This window comes from Pelecanus crispus, chromosome 5 (assembly GCF_030463565.1).
Source record: "Pelecanus crispus isolate bPelCri1 chromosome 5, bPelCri1.pri, whole genome shotgun sequence".
Taxonomy (NCBI): Eukaryota; Metazoa; Chordata; class Aves; order Pelecaniformes; family Pelecanidae; genus Pelecanus; species Pelecanus crispus.
This window is the reverse complement of record NC_134647.1, coordinates 64699056-64713126: the sequence shown is the minus strand read 5'-3', so window position 1 is coordinate 64713126 and position 14071 is coordinate 64699056. Positions and strand designations below refer to the sequence as shown.

Sequence of the window (14071 nt, the reverse complement as noted above, 5' to 3'; positions counted from 1 at the left end):
CACCTTCCCCTTTTTCCCTTTATGTAGATGTGATATCATATAACCAGAACTCAATTCCTTGACTGTATGAGTCCATGAACTTTTATCATAGCATGCATATTCTTACATGCAAATTGACAAATTGCTTTTCAGGAATTTCTGTGCCAAGCAACTTATATACAAACATTTGAAGAAAAGAAGTACAAGAAGTGCAAGACTTGAAAACTCAAATTAATTAAATAATGCCAAGTGAGGGCTTGCTGCAAAAAAGAGTTATCAAGCAAAGTGCCTGCACAGCATCTCTCCTGTCCTGTTCAGCACAGCTTTCCCTCATCAGTCATTTTATCTGTTTTTAACCCCTTTTTTTATTTTCCCCCAACAGGTTTTATTAAAAATGCACAGTAAGAAGCAGGCTCCAGTAAAATACTACGTTGGAATTGATGTTGGGTCAGCAAGTGTTCGCGCGGCTTTGGTAGACGAGTTTGGGACAGTAGTGGCACATGCAGATCAGCCAATCCAAATTTGGGAGCCCCAACCAGACCACTACGAGCAATCATCTGCTGACATATGGGCTGCTTGTTGCTTGGTCACAAAGGTATGCAAAGAAAAACACAATGAAGGAGATATGTGTTGCAGGTAGCTCTTGAAGTTTTGAAAGTTTAAGGCCTTCCAGTCACTGGCCTTTAATATCCAGTTCTGTGCATGCTGCATTACTGTATAACTTGTAACTATCCTTGTGCATTAAAGGCACCTTTAGGATATGGCTGATGCAGCCTTACAATGTATGTTATATAGGTGAGGAGCTGAAGACCAGACTGAAAAAAGCTTGTGCTACAACTGAAGATAGAATGAAAGGCCTTCTTCCTTTGCGCTGTTAGCTCAGGAGGAAGACTTACCCAGTGCCTTCACGATTCACATCTGTGGGTTTTGTTTCACTGGTTCTAGCCATGAGACAGTTCTTTGAGGAGTCGAGGTTGCTCAGAACCTGGTAATGCATATATTTAAGGATGTGTGTTGTGCTGCACTGGAATCACAAAGGAGCATTTATTGTAGAGAAGTTGTAATCTGTTTTGTGGATGGTGCCTAACATAATGTCTGTCACCTGTGATCCTCATTAAGATGCCTGTCCAGTATTATAAGACCAAAATAAATTACATACATTTGTGGATAGTATCAAACATAAAACCAGATTGAAATAAACCTTACTATAAGGGAAAATTTGTACCCTCTGATCCAACGATCTGCCTGTACATGCTGGTGGTAAAATTAAATTAGTGGCCTTGCTTGGCAGTGCACATGTAGGCCATTTCATCCTTCTTAATAAAGCTCCAGCCTGCTCCGTGTTCTAAGGTTGGCTTTTAAAATATTCATGACATGCTTGGTAATTTGCAGATGGACAGTTCACCCATTCTCTTGTTATTGATCAGCCTTTTCAAACATTAATGAGCTTGGCTCTGCAGAATTGCCCTGAGATGAAGGAGATGAGGAAGGAAGGAAAAGAAGGGAGTGACAGGAGCGATAGGGAAGAACAGTTTGATGTTAAAGCAGAGCAAGTCTTTTATTCTGTGTATTTGATTTTTCTCTTTGTGAATTGCTTTGTTCTTGCTCTGGACCTCTTTAAATACAACCTCTTATATGTAAGCGATAAAATATGGTCTCTGAAACTATAGCTTTCCAGGGCCAGTAAGAGACTGGCACTGTAGCAAGTCTAGTGAAAGTCTTTTGTTACAGTACTAATTAAAATAATGATATTTTTATTGTTGCTGAGAAGTGGCAATTTATTACTGTGTTACATTTTAGGTGTCTTGAAACCTCACTTGGCACTTAATCCATGTGGGTGTTGTGGGTTTTTTTTCCAGTGCTGCAGGAAGCCATGAAGTTCAGATCTTTTGGGATGGTGATCGTTTTTGGAAAATCTTCCAAAAAGTATGCTATCCAAACTCTTGATAGCAGAGCTTTTGAAAAAGTGTGCATTGCAGAGGTATTATCACTGCTATAGATTTTGACCAACTTTATTTTTGGGACCCTTCACTATTGCAAGACACAAAACTGTGGCACAATATTACCAAAGCAATTCTAGAAGATTGTTGCTTCCACAGGTGGGAACTGAGTGAAGTAACTGATGGAAACACTTGGCCCTAACTGTGTGTCCATGTTTCACATGCAGCTCAACTCCAAGCTTTTAGAAAAGAGAGCAAATTAACACTGCTACTTTTCTGCTACTTTTATTTTCTGATATTTTTGTGCTTCCTGCTTTCATCCAGGGCTGTGGCTAGTCAGATTAAAAACCTATTAAAGAACTTGCCATGGACCTTTGAATTCAGTTTTGAAAACCAAAGAATTTTTGGTAATTTGGTGTATTTTTTATTAGAGACGTTAAAGAATAGCAAATCACAAAAATTTCAGAGTGTGAGCTTGCATTTCTAATCTGTAAGTCATTTTCTGTACTCACTAGTTCACATGGTACATGCATATATATGGATATGTTTGTATTCATGTGTGTTTTGTGTATTTGCAGAAAGTTGTCTGTGGAGTAGATGCCAGCCAGATTCGAGGGGTTGGTTTTGATGCTACGTGTTCCCTTGTTGTTGTGGATAAACAGTTCCAACCTTTGGCAGTCAACTGTGAAGGTAGGACTGCAGCACAAAAATTGGTGTTAACTGTGTATGTTTTGCCACTGACATGAATGAACTTACAATTTCATCCAAATACCAAGTGATGGGGTTGACTCTTGGTGATATAGATGATAGAAAATCTTTTTTACGAGAGGATTTTTTTCTGGTTTTACTATTTTAATTCTACTGCAAAATTAAATTTGAGATGAGAATTAATTAGTGTTTGGCTAAATGTTTGGCATCCTAAGATCAAATTCATTCATCTTGGCTCAGAAGGACTGCTTCTGAGAGAGATCTATGCTCATTTTTCTGTTGTGCATATTTTCTCCTTCACACTTTACTAATCATAACTTTCATCACGTGTATAAATGCCCATCCACACTGGCTAAAGGAATACTAAAAATGTAGTGTTAGTTTAGTCTAACTGCTTACTCTGTCATGGAGCGGCAGGCAAGAGGTTCAGCTTGCGTATTTTATTACACTGTGTCCTGTCTTTGTCCAGGACAGTGTTAAACTTGAGAAACAGTCTGTGACCTTTTTCTAAAAATTTTAGGGTTTTTATTAGTTTTCAAGTAGATGATTCAGAAGACTCAAGAAGTCTGTGATGCACTGTTTTTCAGTGAATCCCATTTAAGATTAGGTGTGTGCTAAATCAGTAGTTACAGAGCCATAATCACAATTCTGTTGATGTTCCCTTTCTATTCTCAGATGTATTTGTCATCTTCTCCTGTCTTTCTCAAAAAACCAGCTTTGCCCCCAAAATGTCCCTTGCTAAATTTAGATGAGATTATTTATTTTTCAGTTTGAGAGTCTCTTACAATCTGTTCAATGCCTAATGATGTCTGGGGTTATTTTGGTCTACTGAGTCAAATTCAGTTCTCATTTTTTATTCTGTGATATCCACAAGAACTTTGAGTTTACGCAGTATTGTTTTTAAATAAAAAGACAAGAATGCACTGAATACTGTCACACTAGTATGGGCGTGCAATGGTCTGGTCAGGCAGTCTCACAGTTCTAAGTTGTATTTGAATCCATGTTAGAAATATTGGTGTGCCTCATACTTCTTCCTTGTCTTGGAGTATGTTTTCAAGATTATGCATGAGTGGCTATGTCATGAAGTTGAGTATGCAGTGTACTTAGCAAGAGAGGAGTCTGAAGTGTCATCTGGATTATTGTTCTACCTGTCTAGCAGGTCCTTTGTAGGTTAATTTTGATAAAATGTTCTTTGCTTCTTGTTCTCATGTGTTATGCAGACCTACCAAATGCTTTTTCCTTCCAAAATAAAAGCATTTCAGCAAATTACCCTCTCCTCCCCGAAACTGTATTTCTGAAAGGAATTAAGGTAGTTCTCATAATGACAGAAGAGAAAAGAGAATCCCTGTAACTAACCAGCTGACTAGCTGAGTTAATTTCAGTTTATAACACAAACGCTCAGATGTTCTCACATTTTTAGTTCTTAGTCACCAAAATGCTTCTTAAGTATGCGTACTTTGTCAAAAAGTTTGGGTTCTTTGAATGAAATATGGTCTGCAAGAACATGGCGTTTCAAAGTTCTTGGTTGCTCACAAGCCTGATTGGTTTCAGTCAGCATTCTCAGTGCTCATCATGTCTTAAAGTTGTCTCAGAGGGCTAGAATTTTATCTTTAGATGTCTACTGTGGATTATTAACGCAAATAGAATTCAAGTTTTCTATGTAGAAGTGAAAGTGTGAAGCAGCTTAGAGTCTAGTAACTTACAGTACTGAGGTGCGGTTAAACCAGACCTAAAATAATCTCTTTTTTTTTCTTCCCCCAAGGACAAAACTATAGGAATGTTATTATGTGGATGGACCATCGTGCAGTCAGTCAAGTTGAGCGCATCAATGCAACGCAACACAGGGTTTTGAGCTATGTAGGGGGAGTGATGTCTGTGGAAATGCAGCCACCTAAATTGCTGTGGATAAAGGAAGTGAGTACATCTAAGACTGTGGTGCATTTTTACTAATGATTAATGCCCTTTGTTAATTTCTGAGAATGAAATTTCTAAAACAAAAGTCTTCAGCCTTACTGTTGAACCCAAAGGTGTGCAAAGTAAGGCCAGCCTTAAGTTGTGATGAAAAAGTTTTGAAGTTCTTTTTTTTCCTCTCAATTATTTAGAAATATCTTTGATTCTGTTGAGATTTAGTGTTTCCTGATTGAAACATTTCATATGCCTTTCTTATCTAATTTTAAGGTTAGATATACATACAAATTTAGTTGCAGGTAATGAATGAGTCCTCGAAGTATTCTAGGATTTAGTTATAGAGGCGTATTTCCTGCTCCAACTACTGTAGCTGGGCATGCTTACAGGGGTGTAGGTGCCACTTCTGGGATGGATTTACAGCAATTTGAAAACAGCACCATCTCAACATTGGAAATCCTGGCCAGAGGTACTGCCTTTGAGGCATTGCATCCAACAGTGAGGGGATGTGTGATGTCTTTGGCTGCTGGTAGAGAAACTGTTAGTTAGAGCTTCAATTTAGTTCAGTCCCATTTGTAGGAATTAGACCATCTGTAGAGGGAAGGTGCTCTGTTCATAATGTGGAACTCTACCTCTGTCTCTTGTGTTTAAATTTTGTGTGTTACAGAATGACATATGGCCTTTTAATAATAACTGTCAGATAAAAGGAGAAATGCTTGCCACTTGAATGTTTTATAACCTTCTCCAATCTGGCTTTTCCATTTGGTCTCAGTGATGTTTGCTGTCATTTTAACAAAGCCCAAATGTAAATTACTTGCTGCCAGTTTCAAGCAGCCAAAGTCTCCTGTCCTTACAAACATGAAACGCATCATATAGTAACAAGGTGCAGACTGGGGAAAGTCAAAGGAATTAACTGGTAGAAGCAGGTACTGACAGATTAATGATAATAGAGGATAATTAATGTTGTTTGTAGATGCTATACTGAAATACCAATATCCATCTACTACTTCTTTCCTTCTTGAGCTATGAATATAATATTTCAGTTGTTTTATAAATAATAAAAAGTGAAGCTGTAAAAACCTTAAATGAATCCATTGTGTTTAAAACATTTTTATATTGCAAGGTCTGGAATATCAGTACCTGACTGATCAGGAAAGCACAGATTGTGGGGTCTCCGAATGCGGTCACCTAGAGATGTAAGGCTACGCTATGGTCTCAAAGCCCTCTGACATAATTGCTGTAGTATAAAGGGGAGAGCAAGTATTGCAGGGCTTGTTCCCTCCCTGAGCAAATGAGTAGGAAATAAAATTCACCTTACCCAGCATGCCAGCCAGTAGCAGAGTTCGCCTGGCAGAAGGGCATCACAGAACAGGTCTTGTTCATATGTCCCCTTTCAGCTCCTAACGTACCAGCTAAAGAGATTATTATCATTAAGAGAGGGTTTTTTTTTACCTCAGTATCTACTTGCTGAGCGGCTCACATGACAGTTCCCGCATCCCGAGTGGACTAGCAAAGACATCCTGTTAAACTGCTTAGGCTTATCCTGCTTAGCTCAGGCACCTTAAACAACATCTGCAGTAGCACCTCAGCTAGCTCATGAGAAGGAACAGTAACATTTATTATGGAGTCAGTTGTAATCAGTTGAGATGTGGACATATAGTGTTAAACTTTTTAGCTTCAGAGAGGTATGTGATCGAGTCTTTGCTTACTGCTTCTATACTTGTTGCAAAGTAGGAGGGTGAAAAAACTTGTATGAAGAATGATAGTTTATTTTCAGCACCAGTCACACTAATGCGCCTATGTATTATATTACATGACTTCTAGGGCTAACAGCAAAGGTTCACGTTAGCCTCCGACAGCTGACATTCAGCCTCATGTAATGCAAGTGTTCTCACTTTTTGCCAAGGAAGGCAAATTTTAGAGTAACTTTGATGTCAGGTTCTCCAAATGAGAGCTAAAACACCAGTTTGCACATATGTTCTTATTCATTGGAGTGTCTTCAAGTGGGCTACAAATAATAAATTACTTAAGTCTCTTCAGATTCTTTTTTATTAATATTTTATAGATGAATAAACTATGACTGACACAGGTATTAAAAGCATGGTCAGGAAAACTACTTATAAAATGGTACTTAATGTTTTCTTCATGTTTTTTGAGTTCTGTCATCTTTCTTTTCTGTGTTTGGTGTATTTCCCTCCTACTAATAATGCACAGTTCCCAGAGATGCGGTAGAGTTAGATTTTGATCTAGCTCATACACCACAAGGAAAAAATATTCTAATTTGATTGCAGGATTGTTTCTTAAGTTAGTGATAATGCACATCCTGGCAAAAAGGAAGTTTGGTTTTCACATCCCTTGGGAGAGTCACAAGATCAGCAGGTAGAAAGAAACATTTTTATTTTAGCCTTTTTGACTGAGAATATCTGAAGACTTTGCAAAGTTGAAACTGGAATTCCCATTGTGCTTCTATTTAATTGTGATAACTGGTAGTCAGAAAATAACTGCACTGTACCTGGTTTGCGCAGGCCACACGTTGAGTCAGTTGGCTAGATGGGAACTTCATGAGCATAAAACTAGACTCTTTTAAAAACATGGCCCTCGGTGTTGATGAGGAGGGGGGCAAAATGGGATTGTTACGAGCACTGAATGTTAGGGCTGAGGTGTGTTGGCAGAACTGCCTGGGGAAGTTTACATAGTGTCTGCCCACACTGTGTGCCTGGCTGTGGTCACAGCTTTTGGTGTCTCCAGCTTTCCTGACTACTAAATGTCACCAAATATGCTACCAGCAGGGTTTCTTTAAAGTATCGTAGATCTGAGTGGTTTATTTGTCTGATTTAAATCCTCACTTCTGCTTACGTTTTCTGTATCATATGGGAAATAACCTTTCCTTGCTTGCTCCAGTGAACAGTGAAGTCTCAGGAGCTGCTTAAAAATAAGATCCCTCTCAAAGCATCCCCAAAGTCTGTTGCTATATTGTATAATGCTCTCCCAGAATTTTCTGCCAACCTCTGCAAATACGTACATTTGGTTCGGGTTTTTTTCTGAAAACGTCCCCAGTATTTCCAGAACTATTTGCAGCCATCTGACTGCAGGTGGTACAGCCTGCTGCTTGATGCAAGAACCGTATTGGGTCAGACCAGAAATGCGTTTGACTCAGTATTTGTCTGATTAGTAGTGAGTGTTTTGCTCTATGAATTTAGCTAATCTTTTCTGAACCCCCATGCAGTTTTTGCATGTACTACGTCCTGTGGTAATGAGTTCCACCGTTTAACTGTACTTTGTGTGAACAGGTATCTTTTTTTCTGAGACAAGCTCCTAAAATTTCATTTGCCTTTTAGTTCTTGAAATGTATGAGACAGTGAACTATACAATTCCCCAGTCAACATCTCCATGCCATGGACCATAGTGGTGTTTTTTTTTCTTTTCCTCCTTTATTCCTCCTTCATGTTGTCAAATACCTGACTGTATCCCAGAAACTTAAGGCAAACAATGGATTGGGCACATTGTTCTATGACTGGCCCTAATCAAAACTGGCTAAACGAAGGTATCCAGAAGCTGCTTTGGGCCTTTGTCGCTTTGGTAGGCATCACGTTTCTGGAAGGTTTTTGATTAGAAAGCTTGACGTAGCTGCAACACATACAACACATAGATGTTTTAAAAACAAAACAGAACAAAAAACCACAGCCATACACTTTGTACAGTCATGCTCCAGGTCAGTGGGTATGTCCTGTTATATGAAGATTCACTGTTGACTTTTGCCTCGAATTCCCTGGAACGTTTTTTGAACTTCCTAGGAGTTTAATGTGTCTGCTGTTAAATGCTTTTGCTATTTTTCCCCCTGTACATCTTTGCCTGGGGTTGGTGCTGGGCATATTCCATATCTGCTTGCACTGATCTAGGTTTTGCAGAGAGGGTGCAGTGGTGAAAATAACTGTTTTAAGTTATGTTAAAATAGCCTGGAACTAATAATTAAGAACAATTTATAGACCCATTGATGTAACCAGCTGAATTAACTTTTGTATCACGGGGAAAATGTTTGATACTTTTCTTTTAATCAGACCTCATATATTTGTAACAGTAAACAGCATGTAATTGAAAGAACCTTAAAATGTGTCCTAATGAAATACATTCCTTTCAGTGGATCCTCAGTTCGTTGGAACTCTTAACATTGTTTTCTTGAGCTTCAAAGTTTATTTAGGTTGGCATAAATATAAATGTTTCTTTTTGAGTTTATTGTCTAACTAATAAATATTCAAGATACTCCCTTGACGTTTCCATGTTCCATATTCGTGGAGTCAGTCATATGAAACTGCAGTCTTGCTAATACAAGATAAATTGCACAAATGTGACTGTAAACTAAATTAGTTTGTTAAAAGTCATTTAGGAGACTAGTGATTTAGGAGACTAACTAGATGCACTTTTGGAACTAAGTTATTTAAAGTATTGGTACTAAATGACCCTTTGGACTGTTATTATACCTGTAGGTTAATTGTGTGTACATTGTCTTCAAGGCCTCCCTCTCCCTTTCCATTGCTAACCCGACTATGGAAGGCCACATTAGGAGATCCTGCCTTCTCACTATTTGCCCTGGGCTCTCCTAACTGTAATATCTGAAAACTTGACATCTGTGAGGAAGAGTCTGACATAGGTCAATTCAGCAGTATTGCTAAGTGTCAAGTGATTAGGCTGTCTCTCAAAGAAAGGAATTGAATTTCTGTTACTTGAAGAATTTTCATCTAAGCAATTGAAAGTATTACTAAAGAATATGACTTCACAAATTTACTCTGAATTCATTGGAAGTAATGAAGAGGGAGGAGAAGGGGGAGAGGGCTAAGGTGACCTAACTGTGCTTTTCCATTCCCATCATCATCTTGTTATTAGACTTGAAGTTGAAGATGACCTCACTGACTGTGAGGAATGACCTGACATCATTATACGAGAAGTAGATGCTAGTCTATCTCTTGTGGCTTTCCTGTTACACTTACATTTATTTGCAGAGTGATGTTGCAGTTTTTCTTCCAAGTCACAAGTTACTCTCATCTGCTTCTTTTTGACTTTCTTTTCCATATAATGCTTTCTCTTGAAGATTTCTCTTCATCTCCTTACATTCCCATTGTACACAGAGTAGAGATTTACCTAGAGGCTAAAGGCTTCAGCGCATATTCTATTCTTCCAACTCTTCATCTTTATTCCATTTTGGCTCTGAATTAAGAAACTAAACTATGAAGGCCATAATAGGTCTTTTGAGATCTTTTGTTTGAATTGTGTTGGCTTACATTCAGTTTGGTTTGATTGCTGCTGAATCATTGTACCCTCTAGCGCCTAGTGGTTAGTCTACATGAAATTAATTGGGTGGTCTTGATGTTTGTCATTGCAGATAGGTGTTCATATGACAAAGCCATCATTGCAAGTGGAGTTTGCATGTCGGGGACAGCTGTTTGCAGTAAATGATCAACTGAATGCAGCTACTGTATAGCCCTGTGGGGCAGTCTTGTTAAAGTATGCACATCTGTGGTCCAGTTATGAGGACTATTGTATTTCTCTGCCTGTGTGGACCATGTGTGGTGATAAAGAGAGTCCAGTGTTAAATCTGTAATGTAAAACAAAATGAATATGTGATTTTTTAAAAATGCTAATTTCTATGGATACAGTTACATTTGACTTTTGAATGTGATCAGCTGAATTAAGAACATCAACTGTAGATGAAGTTGAAATAAAGATTCATCCTTTCACAAATATTTAGAAACTAGCTGAAAGATAATTCTCACAAAGTCCTCCTGAAGTCAGTAAGATAAGTTTGAATGTAAACATCACTGAAAAGGAAAGTAGACCCTGGTAACTGGGTCTTCCAAAATAACCAATTAAATTCACTCCTCTTGCTGTTATTTACTTCGATTTCTTAATTGTTTAGAATCATCTTGCAAAACATTATTGCAATAGTTCTTTACTTCTGGAGCTGCAGGTACATTTTTTGCAGCTTTGCTAAGCAGGTTGTGCTGTTTTGTTGACTATGGCTAAAGAAATTGCACGTTCACTGATTGAATGAGTGTGTAGATAGATAGTTCCGGTGGGTAGATGCATGCAGATGAACTGAAAATGTAGGTACATACTCCTTCACTTGGAAATTATTTTGCTACAAATGGTTGTCAGTACAGTATGGTTATATGGATGTCTATGCTGTGGCAAACTAACACCACAGCAGTGAGAGCATAGCTTAAACAGAGCAATGTAAAAACTGCAGTGAGGGTTTGTCCAGCTCTAGAATTAGCCTGTTAGCATGTTTTTCCCAGAGGTAGCAGAAGAAAAAATCTTGTTTACTAATTTCTGGCTGGAAATTGTATTGTGGCTTGTGCCAAAATGAAAGGATGCTTGTTATGTTTTCCTCATATTAATGACATGACAAATCAGCTATTTCTAAAAAATACTAGTCCCATTAAATCAGAGGTGCTGTAGCATATTCTGAATGGGTGGGGGATGCTGGACTGGGAGCAGGTATTTGCTTGGTAACTGTCTCCAAATAAAATGCAGCCTTCTTACAGTGTGCTTTCACAACTCTGTTTTTAATATGGTGCGTAAGAGCAGAGAAGAGCATCCCTTTAGCAAAAAAATCACTTCACAGAGTGCATGGCTAGCATATCATTCCTTTGCAATTAATAACTAAAATCAATAGGTTTTGAGTAATTTTTTTTTTTTTCCTGGCACAGTGGTCAGTGATCTTTCTATATGTTACTGTTCCCATCTTCAGTTACAGCTGCCTTTTTATGCATCATTGTTCTTCTTTCTGTACACCCATGACTTGCAGTGACCAATGGGATAATTTGCAGAAACAATTAAAATGTGTCTTGCCCTGCCTATGGAGTGAAGAAGAATAGTGGATGTGCTGGCATTAGCTTGGCAGCAACTTCTTTGTTGATGCATGTCTTCTCCCTTGCTTGGTGCCTTTGCAGCTGGCTTTTTGTTTAGTTGAATGTGACTGGTAAGATTTTGCCATGAAAATAAATAATCAACTCCATGTTAAATGAGAATGAGTCCAAGCTACTGGGTTCGGAACTGAACTCTTGATTAGAACTGTTTATAAATGCTTTAACAGCTCTGTTATCAAAATCCATATGTAGTGCAGGCATGTACTCATAAGTTGTACTTTAGACTGTTGAGTTTGGCTTTTAGTTGCAGTTGCTAATCAAGCAGAAGTACCATTTAAAAAAAGGTTTAACAGCTGGGAGGTTTGAAGCACCTACACCTCTAAGTATGTCCTACTTAGTCTGTCTCCCAGCCATCTCTCTCCACTCCATTGCAGTGTGATGAGGTTTACAACATGCACACAAATTGTCCTTCTTAGAATCATAGAATTGTTTAGGTTGGAAAAGACCTTCAAGATCATCCAGTCCAACCATTAACCTACACTACCAAGTCCACTCTAAACCAATCAGGGGTAGACTAGACTAAACCATGTCCCCAAGTGCCACATCTACCCGTTTTTTGAACACTTCCAGGGATGGGGACTCCACCACCTCTCTGGGCAGCCTGTTCCAATTCTTGACCACCCTTTCCGCAAAGAAATTTTTCCTAATTTCCAACCTAAACCTCCCCTGATGCAGCTTAAGCCCATTTCCTCTCGTCCTATCGCTAACTACATGGGAGAAGAGACCAACACCCGCCTCACTACAACCTCCTTTCAGGTAGTTGTAGAGAGCGATAAGGTCTCCCCTCAGCCTCCTCTTCTCTAAGCTAAACAATCCCAGTTCCCTCAGCTGTTCCTCATAAGGCCTGTGCTCCAGACCCTTCACCAGCCTTGTTGCCCTTCTCTGAACACGCTCCAGCACCTCAATGTCTTTCTTGTATTGAGGGGCCCAAAACTGGACACAGTATTCCAGGTGCGGCCTCACCAGCACCAAGTACAGGGGCACAATCACCTCCCTGCTCCTGCTGGCCACGCTATTCCTGATACAGGCCAGGATGCTGTTGGCCTTCTTGGCCACCTGGGCCTTGTTACAGCTTCTGCCAACTCAGCCTTTAATGTGCCTGGTCTGTCCTTCTCTATCCCTTTCTGACCTGGACTCTGATGCTCGCTGACTTGCGGTGCTAAGCTCAATGTGCCTCAGGGATTTGAAAATACCTGCACGCATCTAAGACAGTGTCTTGGTGGTAGAGATGGTGTGTTGCAGCAAGGCAACTTTCTCCACCTCCAGCAGCAGCCTTACACTAAGAGGTCACTTTCCAAGTGTGTGTCCTCTGCCCCCCCCCGCCCCCAGTTCCAGCCTCAAGATGAATCTGATAATTCAGTTAGTAAATGTTTTACCAATTAATTTGAGTGCAACTGGTAGTTGCAAAATTGATCGGTTTGCAGCCTTGGCTCTGGCAAGGATAGACAGAGCCTGTCTTGGGTATCTCAGAGTAGCTCTATCGCATGGCTTGGCATCCAGTCTAAGCGTGGGAGATCCAAGTTCTAAATTCTTGATTTGTCTGAATTGGAGTAGGGCATGAGACATCAGTTTCTTATATCCCCATGAGTGTGTGCATTATCTTCAGTTATTCTCTTTCCCTTCCTTTCACAGAATGTATATTTGTTTTCTGTAATTTAGAAAAAGAGAGATTGATACACTACATAGCCTACCATTACAGATTGCCTGGGAGATGGAGAATCAAATTTGGGGTTGAATTGGGAAAAGCAGACAGTTTGTCCTGGTTTCGGCTAGGATAGAGTTAATTTTCTTCCTAGTAGCAGGCATAGTGCTGTGGTTTGGATTTAGTAGGAGAAGAATGTTGATAACACACTGATGTTTTAGTTGTTGCTAAGTACTGCTTATGCTAGTCAAGGAATTTTCAGCTTCCCATGCTCTGCCAGGTACACAAGAAACTGGGAGGCGGCACAGCCAGAATAGTTGATCCAAACTGACCAAAGGGCTATTCCATACCATATGACGTCATGCTCAGTATATAAACTGGGGGGAGTTGGCAGGGGAGCAGCGATTGCTGCTCAGGAACTGTCTGGGTATTGGTTGGTGGGTGGTGAGCAATTGCATTGTGCATCCTTGCTTTGCATATTATTATCATCATTATTGTATTGTTATTATTATCATTACTGTTTTACTTTATTTCAATTATTAAACTGTTCTTATCTCAACCCAGGAGTGTTTCTCACTCTTACTCCTCCGATTCTCTCCCCCATCCCATCAGGGTAGGGGGAGTGAGCGAGTGGCTGCGTGGTGCTTAGTTGCTGGCTGGGGCTAAACAACGACACAGTTCTTTGGTGAATGAGTCTCTTTTCTGATTTTCAGATGACTTAGATTTTGACCTGATATGGAACTTGAATGCTCATGCCAGCTTTCTTTTTTTATATTAAATGCTAAAACATTTTTCTGCTTCCATCTGTGCCTCTTGGTTTTAATCTAGATTTCTAACACACCATTTTGGGATGATTTTTGAATTTGTGGGGTTTGGCTGATAAGTAGCCATGAAATTCAGATTGATAACCTGTGCTAAATCACATCTTGCTTCTAGCCCATCTTTAGTTAATCTCATGGCCAACAGGGATCTGA

The 14071-nt window shown here is 39.4% G+C and overlaps 1 protein-coding gene across 1 annotated transcript in view; it reads left to right on the top strand.

Annotated features, from left to right (window-relative positions):
• Positions 1–373: 373 nt before the first annotated feature.
• Positions 374–14071, top strand: part of FGGY (FGGY carbohydrate kinase domain containing) — a 137578-nt gene continuing 123880 nt past the window's right edge. Inside the window, exons 1-3 of the mRNA XM_075710850.1 lie at positions 374–574; positions 2498–2609; positions 4390–4541. Of these exons, the coding sequence (XP_075566965.1) occupies positions 374–574; positions 2498–2609; positions 4390–4541 (465 nt within the window). The remainder of the gene's footprint in view (positions 575–2497; positions 2610–4389; positions 4542–14071) is intronic.